The sequence below is a fragment of the Sturnus vulgaris genome, chromosome 20 (genome assembly GCF_052056855.1).
Source record: "Sturnus vulgaris isolate bStuVul1 chromosome 20, bStuVul1.hap1, whole genome shotgun sequence".
Lineage (NCBI taxonomy): Eukaryota > Metazoa > Chordata > Aves > Passeriformes > Sturnidae > Sturnus > Sturnus vulgaris.
This window is the reverse complement of record NC_142262.1, coordinates 10,191,907-10,207,739: the sequence shown is the minus strand read 5'-3', so window position 1 is coordinate 10,207,739 and position 15,833 is coordinate 10,191,907. Positions and strand designations below refer to the sequence as shown.

Below are 15,833 nucleotides of genomic sequence, written 5' to 3'. Positions count from 1 at the left end.
GGGCTGATGCTGGGCAGCACAGGAGTGTCAGCCTTGTGGAGGTGGATCTTCCTCCTGGGGTCAGGGCTGCTTGGTCTCCAGGAACACTTCAAGGTGAAAATGGAGTGCAGAAGAGCCTTAGAATGTCTTCCACGTGTTCTCCCTCTTCTCTGAGGCCAGGGGACTTGGGGCTGCCCCTGGGGCAGGGGGAACTGGGGGTCTCAAAGGCCCATCCTGATGAACCCATCTGGTTCTCTTTAGAGTCCAAGGCCAGACAGGGACCCTCGGGAGAGGGCTGGGGCTATAACCCATCTTCCTCCAGGCCAGGAGCTGTCCCTGACATGAACAACACCTGGCTCCAGGCAGGTGAGGAGCAGAGCCCTGGGTCTTTTCCTGGCCTGCAAAGGACTCTGAGCTCTGGCAAAACTGCTGGGAAACACCAAGGTTTGGGACAGCACATTTTCTCCTGTCACTCAGCTTCTTCCTGGGTGGTGATCATCATCTCCTGCTCCCCAGAGGGACATCAAGCCTGAAACCGAAGGGTCAGCCCCAGCCTCTGTTCTCGGGTAAACACTTCCGAGGGGATTTTTCCTTGGAGCAGGATCCCAAACCCGATGCACCACTCCCCTCTAGTGGCTCTCCAGCAGCCAGGGCTGCAGCCAGACCCTGCCCTGGGCTGGGAGCCCAGCCAGCCCCACACCCCCCTTCCAGCTCAGCCCTCTGAGACATCATCAGTTAACACCGGCTCGGGTTTGGCTCCAGGGAGTTCATTTAAAGCATTGGACATTTTCAGAGCTGCAGGGACAATGTGGAGCCCCTGAGGAGCCACCCAGCCCTGAAGGTGCCCCCTCACCTTCAGCAGGGAGTGGATCCTGTGCCCAGACTCCCTGACCAGGCTGTAGCGCCGTTCCAGGCACTCCTGGCACTCCTCCAGGCTCAGCACTGAGTCCTTTTTGGAATCCCTCCTCTCAAATACGGGTGACCCCCACGACTGCACGATGCTGTGGATCTCCTCAACGTTGTCCTTGGCTTGCTGCACCCTCTGCTCCAGGTCACACACATCATCCATCACCCCGGAGATGTGAGCCCAGACACCTGGGGAAAATGAAATTATTGATCCCCTATTTTCAGAGCTGCTGGGCCAAGCTCTGGTGTTCTCTCCTCCAGACCTTCTCCCCGTGGTCTCACGTATTTCTCAGTCATCCTTAAAGTATGAGATTCACCACCTCAAGCAGCAGAGCCACCTCTACCTCTCTCCTACCAACAAGCCACAGCAGGGACCACCAGAGCCTCTCCTCCCCAGAGCCTGGGCTAAACCTGAGGGGAGGGGGATCCTGTCCACAGCCCTGGTGGATCAAGGGAATGTGGAAAGGAGCAGGCACTGGGAGCTGCTCCTCATCTCCCCAGTGCTGGACATGCCAGAGAGTTCCCTGTGCTGCTGGGAGCTGCCACTGGGAACCAGGGAGCAGAGACTGGGAATGTGGGGAGAGCCAGGTGTCACACAGCCAGCTCACCCTCCATCTTCCACGTCAGCGTTTCTTCTGCCTCTCTCAGCTTCAAGTCGATGTCCTGCAGCTGCCCCTGCACCAGAGGATATTCCACCTCCAGCACTGTCCTCAGGACCTTGTTGTACCTGTTCCCCATGAGCTCCAGGCTGGCCACCAGCTGCTGGAAGGATTCCTTGCAGGAGTAGATGTCAGCTGCTGCTGGGGGGATGGCTCCTGCCCCGCTGCCCCACAGGTAGCTCACCTCCCTCAGCACGGACACCAGCTGGGGAGGCAAAGCACAGAGCTGAGCACAGCACAGCCCTCCAGCTCCTGGCATCCCCTCCAAGCCCTTCTGAGCACCCCAGGGCCTTCCTGCTGGTTTATTCCCAGGCTGCAAAGGGCCTGGAGAGCTCCTGGTCTGTGCCATCTGTTCCCATTGATCCCTGACTCTGGATTTCCTCCCAGCTCTGAAGCACCAGCCAGCCTCTAAAAGCCACCATCGTCTCTGGTCCTCTCAGCCATCCCCACCCATGTGCATCCCCTCTCAGGTGGAGGCTGAGCCACACCACAAGTCTCAGCAATGCTGTTCCTGCAAGAGCCATTGGCCATTATCAAAGTGAAAGATAAGATGGCTCCAGTTCTCTTGGTTTGCTGGGCTGATTGGCATAAAAAATAACTAAAAAATAGCACCATGGCTTCAAACCTACTGACTCAACTCCTTCTGGTGCCACCTTCCATCAAAGATTCCTGGAGTCACAAAACAAACCTTCCCTGAGTTTTTTACACCGTTTCAGAATCTCATGTTTTAGGTACACACAGCATGAATGTGCATCTGTAGATGATGTCCCATCACTCTCCACTCCAGTATCAACCCTGCTCTGGACATGCTGACACCAGTTACACATCTGGCTCCTGAGGGACTTCCTGCCACTGGCTTTAAGCAGAATTTGCTCTGCTCAGAGCAGATCTGTGGTAGATCCTTGTTACCCCCATGGCAGGGGTTCCACGGACCAAAGAGACCCAGTGCCAACCCCACCAGATGTCCCCCATAGCCTGGGGACATGCCCTGGGGGACAGGAGAGCCCAGGGGCAGCAGCTCTTACCTGGGGATCAAAATTGACCTTGAGCAGTTTGGTCTGTGGATCTCGCCGGAGGAGAGGCTGGGTGAGGTTGTACTGGGATTTTTCTGAGACTGTCTGGGACCAGTCTAAGTACACCTTTTCCTGATACCTGCCAGAAAAGAGAAACATCCACGTTGTAGTTACCAAGCCAGAGAGTGCAGCTATAACTGAGTGGAAGCCAAGTCCACTCTGAGGACTGAAGAACCTGAAGGAAAGTTCAAAACCCATCCATGCCACCTCCACAAACAACAGTGTTTCCAAAAACACCCAAAACCAGCAAGTCCGGAGGGCAAAGCTCTCTCAGTTCCAGTTTTAGCAGGAAATTCCAATTTGGAGATGGACTTTCCAAAGCATTTGCCCTAATGTGATATATCAGCAGCTGGGGGTTCCCAAAGGTCTAAGCAGAACAGATGCCTAAAGGCACAGGGATGCTGGGGTGGCTGAAGCTGACCTCACCTGTCTGAGACCATGGCAGCACAGGGGGCAGAAAAGGGGTCCTGGCATCTCACATGTCATGGACAGTGCCAAGCTCCCCAGTGACAAAGTCTGTTCTGAATCACGTTGTCACCTGAGCCTCTGGGGAGTGGCACCAGGAGACAGCAGCTCCAGGTGCTCACCCCACACCATCTGTGGGGCTGCAAACTGGGCAATGATGAATGGCATGTGGGTTGTGATAGACACAGTGCAGAGCACCTGCAGGTGTGACAGCGAGTTTGAGAACATGGGAAATCAATACTGAGAGACAAAAATGCCCCTTTGGCTCCTCCAGAGCAGTTTGGCTCCTTGTCCTGTGAGGGTGCCTGGGCTTTCTCAGCAGCTGCATTCCCTGAACCCTGAGGGCTGCAGGATGTGGGAATCACAGCATGGCTTTGGCATGGACATGTCAGCTTGGGTAGGAGGGAGCATGAAGGGAAGCTCTGAAGGAGGTTTTAGAGGGCCTGAGTGTTATTTTTATGGGTTTCATTCTTATTTATCCCAATCTTCTGAGAGGGCATGAAACCTGCTGCTCCCCCAGGAGCCTGGGGAGGAGCAGTGTGCTGTGCTGGTCCCAGGTGGGCTGTCAGGAGCAGGGAATGGAGCAGGTGTGCTGCAAAGCTGCAGGGCAGTGGTCTAAAGGCAGCACTGCTGGGGCTGAGAGGAGCCCAATTTATCAGATTGATAGCCTGGGAGCTCCTCTCTGAAAGGCTGTGCTGAACTGTCCAGCCTTGTTCTGGTGATGGGAACCAGGCTCTCTCCACCCAGCCAGCAGCCCGGGCTCCCAGCTCCCTTCACTGGGGATGGGGAGCAGGGCCCTGCAGGGATCTCCTCCCTGGGGGTTTCTCTCAAGAGCCAGCCCAGAGCAATCAGGTGTAACATCAAACATTGAGATGCCAAGTCCTGGGCAGTGACTCCCAGCCCCGGCTGTGGAATATCCACATTACATCCACTGCAAACACAGCCAGTGACAGAACTGGGACTTGGCCCAGCCCAGAGCAGCTCCTCCAGCCCACAGCAGCTTCCTCTGATGTTCCTGCTGGGCTGCAGAGCCCCTGTGCCTCCCCTGCAGGATTCTTCTCTGAAGCCATCCCAGCAAACCTGTGGTACTCAGAGGAGCTCCCTGCTCCTCTCCCAGCAGGAAATTCCTTTGGGCTTAGAAAGGGACATTGCCAAGCTCTGGGCTGCCAAATGTTCTGGGAGGTGGCTTAGGGAGGGGAATGTTTCCTCAGCTAAGCCCTGCCTGAGCCCCCTGTACCTGTCGAGCAGCTGGATCATTTCTTCATATTTCTGCAGCACCCTTCTTCCACGGGCAGAGTCCAAGCTCCTGGCAGCACAACACACAGGGGTCACCTTCAGTCCTGGGGGCTCAGCTCTGCATTTCCCCCTTCCCAAGTTCCCCCCACAGTCTGCAGGCACAGTCTGCTTGGATTTCACCCCAAATCCCCTCCCTGCACAAAGGCTGCCCAGCCCCCTGTGCTCTCTCAGGTGTTTCCATGCTGTAAAATGGGGACCAGCAGCTGGGACAGGAGATGGACCCAGGGCTGCTGGAAAAACCAGTTACCAAACATCACTTTTAAACATTTTGCCCTTGACAGTTTTCTGTCACAGTTGTGCTCCACTAGATGCAGGTCACAGCTGTGTGAATGATTATTTATATAATGTATAGAAAAAAATATAAAATATATGCAATAACAAACATTATATAGATCATATATATAATACATAATGTATAGCTATATATACACATATCTTCATTTTTCCTTTTCAGTCCTTTCTCCCTCTCAAGTTGCACATGGGAAAGAGCCTCACATCACTCTGCTGAAAGACTTGTCCTTAACTGCTCTAAACAGAGGGATAAAATCAATGTTAAATGCAGGGACCATGAGAATTCCAGCCCTGGTTTGTTTTCTTGATCTTGGGTAATTGTTCCTCTCTTTAATGCTGAGAAAGTTATCTTCTGCCAATACCCAAGAGCTGGGCTGCTCCCAAAGAGCTCCTGGAGACCTTGCTCAGAGGAATTACAGTGGGAAAGGTTGCAATACCTATTTCAATTGCAACCTAGGGCTTGTTAAAAGCTGACCAGCCTATCTGCTATCCCACTGTGCCTCTCAATCACATCAAAACCAGTCCAATTAAAGAGCTGCTTTAAAAACCAAAGATGGCAGGGAGTGAAAGGCTCCAGAGCCCCCACTTCTGACCTCTTCACTAAGGGCTGGTTGGGTACAGCCATTGGAGAGGAATGTCTCAAGATTGACTAGAGAGGACATTTGCAGGTGGTCACAAGGCAGACACTCACAGCCATGGGATGTTCCTCAGGTGCTCCAAGGGTCTCTGGATCCTTGCCTGCAGCTCCCGTGCCCAGCCCAGTGCTCCAGCCACGGGAGGGGCATTCTTGTGCAGGGGGGGGAACCCTGCAGGGCACAGGGCACAGCTTTGCATCAGCCCTGCCACCCCCCAGCAGAACTGCCCTGGTGTCCAGGCTGCTGCCCTGAACCCAACCCCTGCCAACCATGTAGGGCTGGGACCCACAAATCCCCCTGTGCCTCTGCATTGGAAAAATGGAACAGAGGAGAAGCCTGGCACGTCCTGGAGCCAGACTGGGGTGAATTCTCTGCTTCCCACGGACACTGAGGAAGGGATTTCTGGCTGGGAGCTGGTTGTGACCATCCCATCTCAGAGGCACAGAACAACATTCCCCCAAGTCACAGCAAATGCTGGGCTCGTCCTCCATGAATCTCCCCTTTCCCTTTGCTAACCTGCACTGGTTCCAGCAGTGCTGCCTCTCCTGGAACTTGTCTGCTTCCAGAACAGCCTTCCTGAGGCTGCTGTTCAACAAGGCACGCTAATCCTCATAATCTGACAGGACTTCACCTATTCCCTTCTGTACCAGCACTCCCAGGAAATAATAACCCCAGAAAAGGCTGATCAAACCCCCAAATCCCACCTCCCTCTTGTATTTACTGCATCACAAGGGAAAAGCTCAGCATGTGCCTTCAATCCCAGCCACATCTCACCCATGCACATTTAGAACAAGGATATTGGCATTGCTTTAATGCCAACAACAGAGCATTCCCAGGCACTTCCCTTCCCACTAGGAACTATAGAAGCTGAAAACCTTTGCAATTTGGGAAGTTCTGGTTTCCTTAGCAAAAGCAAATTATTTCCCCCCCTAAATCAGTCTAAATCCAGTTTCCTGTGAAATCAGTTTTCCTCCTGACATGGCACCCACCGAGCTGCAGCCCTGCCTGGGTGTGCCTGGTGTAGGTGAGCCTGGCCTGGTCCAGGGCAGTGCTGAACATGCTGAGGACGACAGGGACCTTGTCAGCAGCAACTGCAGCCATCACTGGCCGCTCCAGAAGGTTCCTGAACATGGCCAGCAGCTGGGCAGGGGAAGAAATGGGAAAAAGTCACACTCCTGCACAAAGTCCCACTGGGATTTCCCTCACTGATGGAGGTGCTCCATCTTCCTCAGTAACTCAAAGGTCTGCACTGACGGACACCTTGTCCAAGGGAAGGTTTTCCCCCAACAGCTCCTCCCTTTCATGGAATCATTAAGGTTTAAAAAGAACTCCAAGATACCTTTGACTGAATCCCACCATCAAAGCACATCACAAAGAATGTCTTTTGAAAGAAATGCTCAGACCTTCTCTGTGAGTGAACCATATACCAACTGTCTTTCTTCAAGTGCTTCAAAATTTGCTATTTAAAAAAAAACCCACAGCAACTCAGACAAATGCTATCACTTACCATTTTTAAAGTGTTTTTTACAATTATACTGATTTTTTTTTTTTCAGGAAATACCATTTCCTTTCTCTGCAGGATAGATTCACTGGTGAACAAAACCACCTCATTTCTAGAAAACCTCAATTTTCAGAGCTGAAATTTATCCATGTAGTAACAAACTGATATTAACAATGGTCACCTGGATTTACTAGCAGTTTTCACCAGGAAATCAGAGAACCACAGAATGGTTTGGGTTGGAAGGGCTCTTAAAGCCCAGCTCAGTCCAGCCCCTGTCATGGGCAGGGACACCTCCCATTAGACCAGGGTGCTCCAAGCCCTGTCCAGCCTGGCCTTGGAACTCAGAGCAGCTTTTCCTGCATCTCCCAGGGACACCAGGGAAACTCCTGCCATCCAAAAGCCTGACTGGAGTCATTCCTTTGACTGCTCTTGCCAAAACTGAGCAAAGGGCTCTTCTGTTTGTGACAGCAGGTGAAGAGCAGGGACACTCCCAGCTCCAGGGCTCACAAGGCACCCACAGGTCTGAGCATCCCTGCCCAAGCCCAGCCCAGCAGTGTCCCTGTCCCACTGCCCATCCCACTGCCTGCAGCTCTGCCTGCCCTCCCTGTGGGGCTCGGGGGGGAGAAGGGAGGCACAGACAGACCTTGAAGATGTGCTCCAGGCCTGGGGCGTGGCTGAAGGCCTGGCTGAACACCGTGGCCAGCCGACGGTCAATGTCCTGCACCTTCTGCTGGAAGGCCAAGGCATCCTGCTCAAACTCCTGTGGGAAGGGCAACAGCAAGGCCTGAGCTGTGAGAGGGCACTGGGGAGGTGCCTGCCACCTCCCAACCCACAGGCATTTCCCCCTCTCATTCACCAGGAATTAAAACACTCCTCTGGCCACCCTCCACAGAGTCAAGGACACTTCTGTCCCATCCCATGGCTGAGCTCATGGCCCTCCAGGATGGACCCACAGTCCAACAAGTTCTAACTTCATCCTGCAGGCAAGGCAGGCTGTTTCCACACTCTCTTACCCCAAAGACCACACCACCACCCCAAAAACCCACAGAAGCACTCTCTGAACCAACAAGGTATGCTAGGCTTAAGCTGTGTCAGGCGAAATTTAGGTTAGACATCAGGAAAAAGTTATTCACTGAAAGAGTGACTGGGCACTGGAATCGTGTGCCCAGGGAGGTGCTGGAGTCACTGTCCCTGGACATGTAAAAACAGACTGGATATGGTACTCAGGGCCATGGTTTAGTTGATGAGGAGGTGTTAGGTCACAGTTTGGACACCATGATCTCAAAGGTCTTTTCCAGCCTGGTTCATTGTGTGATTCTGAGATCTGGAGCTGCAACGACTCCCAAGTGTCTGCAGAAAAGGCAGCAGCTCCCTGCTCCCTGCAGTGACCACAACAAAGGGAGGGGGGAGCTGGGAAGGAGGAACCAGGGCTCTGTTGCAGAGGGAGCTGCTCTCTGGAGAGGAGGATGTGCTGCTGCCATTCCCACAGGCTGCTGTCACCTACCACGTTGGCCAGGTCCAGGCAGTTGTAGGTTCGCTCTGAGAACACCTGGTAGCCCTCCTGGAACTCCTCATACATGTCCAGCACCTGCTGGCCCAGGGCCTTCCCTTTCATCCCCCCAAACTCAATCTTCTCCAGCTCTGTCAGGTCCAGGGCCGTGGTCAGGAGATCCTGCAGAGCCAGAGGAGGCACACACAGCTTCAGCCACAAGCAGATGACAAGAGCACAGCACAGAGCCATGTTTGCTCCTGGGCCAGGCTCAGGGATCAAGATGATCTTTAAGGTCCCTTCCAACCCAAACCATTTTGTGATTCTATGATTATGAGCAGTTTTAAAATAGATGCCATCCATTGTGGTTTTCAACACAGCTCCTTAAGGAATGAGCAGAGTGACACAGTGTGGTTAAAGCACTAAAACCTTTTGTTCCAGTGCAAAAGCAGCCGGCACAGTGCCCATCTGACCACACAGCTGGGAAGAGATCCATAAACAGATTCACCTCAGAGAGACACAGCAGCATGGCAGGGAGCTGATAACCACAGGAGAGCTCCCAGGTGAACACAGTGGGTGTGTGACAGGCACAGGGTGGGTGTGTGACAGGCACAGGGGGTGTGTGACAGGCACAGGGGGTGTGTGACAGGCACAGTGGGTGTGTGACAGGCACAGCGTGGGTGTGACAGGCACAGGGGGTGTGTGACAGGCACACGGTGGGTGTGTGACAGGCACACGGTGGGTGTGACAGGCACAGTGGGTGTGTGACAGGCACAGTGGGTGTGTGACAGGCACAGTGGGTGTGTGACAGGCACAGGGGGTGTGTGTGACAGGCACAGGGTGGGTGTGTGACAGGCACAGGGTGGGTGTGTGACAGGCACAGGGTGGGTGTGTGACAGGCACAGGGTGGGTGTGTGACAGGCACACAGTGTGCCACAAATACACCGTGTGTGACAAATACACCGTGTGTAACAGGTGCTCACGGAGCCTCAGCCATGCTGGGGGCTGAGGGATGATGGCTCTCATGTCACCCCCTGTCCCTGCCCTGCCTTGTGTCACCGTGAGGAGCCAACAGGGCCACCCGAGCTGGGCACACCACTGGGATGTGAAGGCATGACCTAGTGAGGAATGTGGAACCTGTCCCTGCTTCTCCCCAGCTCCAGGGTGTCCCTGAGGGCCACAGGAAGCCTGGGAGCTTGTCCTGGTTTATTCCCAGCCCCATAGCTCCCATCCCCTTGTCCCAACAGGAGCACGAGTCCCACAGGACTCCTGGGAGCACTGACACACCCACAGATCTGTCACAAGCACTGAGCAGGACCCGGGCAAACAAGGTCAGGGGGATGTCAGGGGACCACACAGCACAGAGTGGCCCCATCCCCTGGCATCATGGAGAGATGCCAGCAAGGGAGTTCATGGCTACAACACCTCACAGCTCCAGAGTCTCACCTTCACCATCTCCAGCCTCTGCAGGAAGCTGTCCAGCCTTGCAAACACCAGCCTGGGGTGGAAGTGCCACCTCTTCACCTCCTGGCCTGGCTCATAGTACACGTGCAGGTTCTCCCTTCTGTCCTCAAACGCCCCTTTGAAGGCATTCAGGATGTCAAACACTGTTTGCACCTTGCCCAGGCTCTCTTCCATCTCTCCTTTCAGAAGGTCTTCTGGAGACAGGTACAGCACAGCCTGGAAGAGCCACATCACCCCAGAGATGTCCCTTCTGCTGTCACAGCAAACTGAACAGCTCTGACCCTTTCTCTCCAGTTCAGAATCCCTTTGCCAAGGAAGGAGAGGGGAAAGAAAGAGAGAAGAGACTTTGATAAAACCCTTCCCGTGGCAAACACAGGTGCCACAGCCACACACCTGCTGAATGAGAAGGTTGCAGATTTCCTGGAGCAGCACCACGATCCTCACAGGCACGCTGTAGTGCTTGGAGGTGACCCAGATCCAACACACCACGTGCAGCAGGGGGACCAGGAGAGGCTTCACCTTGCTGAACTCAACAGCCTCTATGTCCTCCAGGGGCTGCTGGAGGGGTGTCAGGTGCAGGTCAATGTCCTGAGCTTCGCTCAGAGCTGTGGGAAGAGAGGGGAGAAGGGATGAGATCCCTGGGGCTGGGATGGGGGGGGGTCATGAGCTGGGTGCTGGCACAAAGGGGAACAGACAGTCCTGGTGAGCACAAAGCACTCACCTACATGTGCTGGAGATAAATCACCTTGATCCCTGCTCACCTACACCTTAACCAGCACAGCAAACAACCTGACTCAGCAAGGGACAGGGAGTGGGGACAGGGGTGTGACAGGGCTCTGGGCACAGGCTGAGGCCACGACAACCAAGCAGTGCCTGGCAACACCAAAAACACAGCTCTGCATGGGCTGCAGGATCACCAGGCTGGGCCTGAGCTCAGCTGAGCCTGGTTTTGGCTCTGGCAGCCCCGTGCCCAGAGGGCAGCACAGTCCCACCTGTCCTAAATGCACTAGAACAGACATGAGTGCTTCACTGGGTGAAATCTCCAGCTTAGCTGTGTGGTTGGACCCTGAAGAACTACCCCAGAGTTAATAATTAATTAATTGTAATTATATTAATTCCTTTTAATAAAACCAGGACATCATTGTGCAACTGAACCCATGGGCCAATGTGAAGAGAATCATCATCATCATCATCTAATCATAGAACCATGGAATGATTTGGGCTGGAAGGGACTTTAAAGCACATCTTGTTACACCTCCCACTGTCCCAGGCTGCTCCAAGCCCCACTGTCCAGCCTGGCCTTGGGCACTGCCAGGGATCCAGGGGCAGCCACAGCTGCTCTGGGCACCCTGTGCCAGCCCTGCCCACCCTCCCAGGGAACAATTCCTTCCTGAGATCTAATCTAACCTCTGACAGCATGAAGCCATTTGCCCTTGTCCTGTCACTGCCAACCCTTGTAAAAAATCCGTCTCCAGCTCTCTTGGAGCCCCTTTAAGCACTGGAAGGCCAGAATAAGATCACTGCAGAGACCTCTTCTCTGGACTGCACAATCCCAATGGTCTCAGCTTTTTCAGAAGTGCCAGAAGTGCACGTGCAAATAACCCCAAAGCTCAAGACTAAAGAAGAAGAAACTCTCACTACCAGCACCTCCCTCCCACACAGCCACCCCAGCAGGGAGGGCACAGCTGGGAGCCCAGGCCATGGACAGAGGACAGAAGTCAGCCCCATGGTAAAGCTGTCCCAGTTTCTCACCTGCCTCCACATCCAGGAGCATGTTTTGGAAGGCTGGCACGTAGATGCTCTGCACTCTCTGCAGCACCTGCAGCATGTTGCTGACCCTCCTGGATGTCAGCTGACTGTAAATGCCTTCCAGGTCAGCACACCTGCAGCAGCCAGGACACGTTACCAGCCCAGCTGGACCCAAAGCCCTGCTTGCCCTGGGCCTGACTCGGGGTTTTCTGCAGTTACACAAGGACTGAGCCCAATGGTGGCAGGAGATGGGACCAACCCTACAGGACCCAGCTGGTGCCAGGCTCAGGTGAGAGCAGCTCTCTGTGCCAAAAGGAGCCAGCTGGTGTTTCTGCAGCCACTGCATGGGCTGGGCTCTGTCTCGAGTCAGCCTGAGCCAACACAGCACAAAGGGCAGGTGAAATTCCACTCCCTGGCTCATGTAACCCCCCCTCTGGCACCACCAGCAGCCAGCTGACAGCATGGAGAATGCCCATCAGCTCTACTCTGAGGCTGGCTCCTAGAGAACAGTGATGGAAACAGCATTTCCAACAAAATTCCCTCATGGTGTAGCCCTGGACTGTGGGGGGGGCAAGCCAAACTGAGCCAACTGTCCAGGCACTCAGAGATCATCATTATTTTATGTCTGGGAGCAATACTTTTGGGTTCAGGTCTCTACATGACCTCGAGCAGCTGCTCTTAGCTCACAGCAGCAGCATCCCTTCCACCCAAACCAGCAGCACCAATTTCCCCCAGCACCTGCTCTTCCAGAACTCCAGTTCCACCTTCGGGGTTGGGTTGGTGCCTTGCAGGAGAGGCTCTGAGGACTCTTTCTTCAGCACTCTCTGGATCTGCTGGCTCCAGTCAATGATGGCTGACTCAGTGGTATGTACAAGGGATTTATTGATCAGCTCCAAGCTGCAGAAAACAGACCACGAGGGTCACTTGACTTTCCACCTGTCCAGGTGCATTGCTTAGTTGGATCTACTTCAAGGGGCAGCTGGATTTTGCAGTTACAGCCCAGATTCATTTTTCAAAACCACAAAATCAAACCTGTAAGGGAGACTATTTCCAAGGGCAGTTAGAGACAAGATAAGGAGGAATGGTTTTAAACTGAAAGAGTAGGTTTAAATTAGATATTAGAAAGAAATTGTTTCCTGTGAGGGTAGGCAGGCCCTGGCACAGGGTGCCCAGAGAAGCTGTGGGTGCCCCTGGATTTCTGGACTTGTTCAAAGCCAGGTTGGACAGGGCTTGGAGAAGCCTGACTGTAGAGTTTGGAGTTTTCCCTTAGTGATCCAAAGCAGTTCATTGCTTCTCTTCATGTCCACACATGTGCCCACATCCCCTTCCACTTCCTGAGCTTTTCCTGCTTGTATCATTGCACAGTCCCCAAGGACAGAGCCCATGAACTAGAGAAAGCAAAATACCCCTCCTTGGCAGGATGAGCTGCAGAGGACAGGGAGCAAGAACAGTCCCCATGTCTGACAAGGAGGATCCATGAAAGATGCAGCAAATGCAGCAGCAGAAAAAAACCCAGTGGAGAGCAAGGGCTGGTACTCACAATTTCTCATTTTTAGGATCAATGTTCTCAATTCCCTCCGAGGCAGCTGGAAGAGGCAGCAAGGTCTTGCCTTTCACTTGGCCAACAACCTTGAAGACAGTGTTTTTCAGGCTGTGGACATGATGGATGATGTCTTGTGACACCACTCGTGGCCAGCACTGATGGTTCTTCCTGTTCGTCAGGATGGGCACGATCACCTACAGCAGGAGTCATGGGACAGCAGTGCAGAAGAGCTGAAGGAGGGCAGATTTAGATTTGATTTGGGAAGAAATTGTCCCCTGTGAGGGTGGGGAGGTCCTGGCACAGGGTGACCAGAGAGGCTGTGGCTGGAAGCGTCCAAGGCCGGGTTGGACAGGGTTTGGAGCAGCCTGGGACAGTGGAAGGTGTCCCTGCACATGGCAGAGGGACTGGATGGGCTTTAAGGTCCCATCCACTACAAAACATGCTGTGATTTGATGATTCTAGGACAAAAAGTACTATGGATGGACTGGCCACCAGCTCCAAGGTCCTGGCCTTGGCAAGCCTGGAGACCCTGATTGCTCACTGTTCCAAGCAGTTCCCTGCAGGTGATGATGAACAGGCTGAGGCCAGGGGCTGTCCCTGCACACCCACCCCCCATTTGCACTGGGAAGGTCCTCTGGTACCTCCTGGCACCTACAGCATTGCCACGTTTGAGGTTGTTTCCCAAAGCTGCAGCCCACTAAATGTGGTTCCTGTATTTATCAGTGCAAGTTCCAGGGTCTGCACTGACCCAGCAGCTGGGGACTCTGGGCTGAGCTTGCTTGGACCTGAGCTGCTTCTGGCTCTTTTGTGCTGGGACAGCAACAATATCTGTCACCTTCCTCTGGGATCAGAGCCAGGTTGCCCCTGGTGATGAGCAGCCTTTATGTGGCCAAACTTTGGGGAGGATAAAGGTAAAAAACCAGCTACAAACAGACACAGAATGAAAAAGGAACAACCAGGGTGCCACTGCAGGGTGCTTAAAATTCTTTGCACCACGACCAAAGAGGACCAGCAGCAGCAACCACCATGTCCGGGGAGAAGGAAGAGCAATCCCAGGGCACACAGAGTTCACCTTCAACAGCTTCAGCTGCAATAGTATCAGGCTTTGTCTCCCTTACTCAAATCACATGGACTGCTAATGAAACCAATGTCATAACCAGTCAAATCAACTGTTTGTATTCTTTTGGATTGTTAAAATTACAACTGGGCCCCTGATGGAAGCTCTTGAAGATTCCTTTGTGAAAACGTCAGCACACCTGAGGTAACTGGGCACTCCAATGCAGGAGGCTCTTCTGAGTATCAGGAAAAACCCTTTCCTGGTGAGGGTGAGTGAGGGCTGGCACAGGCAGCCCAGGGAGGAATCTCCATCTGTAGGGATACGGAAAAGTCACCTGGACATGGTCCTGGGCAGCTGGCTCTGGGTGACATGGCTGGAGCAGGGGCTTGGACCAGCTGTGCCTGAGATGTGCCACGGAGCACCAACTATCCTAAAACCACAGAATGGTTTGGGCTGGAAGGGACCTTAAAGTTCATCTCGTCCCACCCTCTGCCATGGGCAGGGACAGTTCCACTATCCCACGCTGCTCCAAGCCCTGTCCACCCTGGCCTTGAACACTTCAAGGAATGGGATGAGCAGACTTTCTCATTCTCAGGAACCCATCCTGTGATTGTGTAAAATCATTCCCCACGGACCCCACATGGCTCAGGATTTAGAAAGTTTCATTGGGCTCTGGAGTTTCCCCCTTACCTCCTCCAGCAGCACGGCGAAATGCGGCAGGGGCTCAGCGGGCAGGTCCCCGCACAGCAGCTCGGCGGGGCCGGGGCGGGCTCCGGGCGGCCGCAGGAAGAAAAGCGCTTTGGTGGCGCTGGGGGGCGGCGGGGGCGGCCCGGGGCTCAGCCCCAGCTCCCCGGCCGGGCCCCGCCAGGCGAGCAGCGCCGGCCCCGCCGCGCCCCGCACGAACCCGCGCAGCGCCGGCCCCGCCGCGCCGCCCGCCCAGCGCCGCCAGCGCTCCGGGGGCACGGCCAGAGCCCGGGCAGCGCCCCGTGCCAACCGCTCCGCGCACGGCTCCTCCGGGACATCCTCCCGGGGCTCCTCCAACCCCTCCCGGGGCTCCTCCGTCCCCGCTGCCCCGGGATCCCCGCCGCTCTCCATCCGCCCGGCTCCGCTCAGTGTTTGCAGGCGGCGGCTCCGTTGCCCGGGGGACTCCCGGGAGCCGCTCCCCTGTCCCGCCGGGATGCGGGGGCGGTCCCAGCGCTGCCGCCTCCCTCCCGCCCCTTTCTCTCATCCCGGCAGCGCTGGGCGGCCACAGAAGCGATGTCACAGCCCGGCTGGCTCCGCGGGAAGCTCAGAGCGCAGTCCGAGGGAATTTTCCCACATCGGGCACGGGCAGCTCCAGTCCCTCCCCCCCCCCGTGCTGTTCCCGACACCTGCATCAAACACCTGAAGATGAAATATGGGTGCTGCGGGCTCCTGCACCGCTGCATTTCCACCTCATTAACACCCTCTGTGAGAAGCAGTTCACCATTTCTCAAATAAAAGATCCTTCTTTAATTCCATGGAAAGGAGCACACGGATCCTGTGCAGTCCCAGCAGTAACTAGGGTCCTCCCCTTGTCACCCCAGCCCGCTCCAGTAACAGGAACATTTTGTTTTCCCCAGGCCCCTGCTATTCCTAAAAGCCCAGCAGACCTTTTCTGGAGGGCACAGATGTGCCAGTTCTCCAGTCTCTGCTGTAGACAAGCATAACACTAAAGCATAGCTCATCAACAAAAGTTGCTTTGCTG

At 54.6% G+C, this 15,833-nt stretch overlaps 2 protein-coding genes across 2 annotated transcripts in view; both read right to left on the bottom strand.

Moving 5' to 3' along the window:
- LOC106859514 (dynein axonemal heavy chain 9) overlaps positions 1–6,082 on the bottom strand; it is a 69,543-nt gene extending 63,461 nt beyond the window's left edge. Inside the window, exons 1-6 of the mRNA XM_088176819.1 lie at positions 6,079–6,082; positions 5,361–5,475; positions 4,320–4,388; positions 2,570–2,696; positions 1,494–1,749; positions 833–1,074 (exon numbers count right to left, since the gene is read on the bottom strand). Coding sequence (XP_088032945.1) covers positions 833–1,074; positions 1,494–1,749; positions 2,570–2,696; positions 4,320–4,388; positions 5,361–5,475; positions 6,079–6,082 — 813 coding nt within the window. The remainder of the gene's footprint in view (positions 1–832; positions 1,075–1,493; positions 1,750–2,569; positions 2,697–4,319; positions 4,389–5,360; positions 5,476–6,078) is intronic.
- A 161-nt stretch (positions 6,083–6,243) lies between these two features.
- LOC148221595 (dynein axonemal heavy chain 9-like) lies at positions 6,244–15,202 on the bottom strand. The gene is made up of 10 exons (XM_088176818.1): positions 15,012–15,202; positions 14,798–14,915; positions 13,048–13,244; positions 12,246–12,404; positions 11,511–11,641; positions 10,152–10,363; positions 9,741–9,974; positions 8,310–8,477; positions 7,449–7,565; positions 6,244–6,444 (listed from the first exon to the last, which is right to left on the bottom strand). Exons 1-10 carry the CDS (start codon positions 15,200–15,202, stop codon positions 6,244–6,246), a joined length of 1,728 nt encoding a protein of 575 aa, XP_088032944.1.
- Positions 15,203–15,833: the final 631 nt, after the last annotated feature.

Excerpts from the sequence above, each read along its gene's own strand:
- LOC148221595 (XM_088176818.1), bottom strand. The coding sequence starts at position 15,202 with ATGGAGAGCGGCGGGGATCCCGGGGCAGCGGGGACGGAGGAGCCCCGG. Across the intron at positions 12,405-13,047 it reads GATCCTAAAAATGAGAAATT|CTTGGAGCTGATCAATAAAT; the intron begins GTGAGTACCAGC and ends TGTTTTCTGCAG. Across the intron at positions 11,642-12,245 it reads CTGGAGTTCTGGAAGAGCAG|GTGTGCTGACCTGGAAGGCA; the intron begins GTGCTGGGGGAA and ends TGGCTGCTGCAG.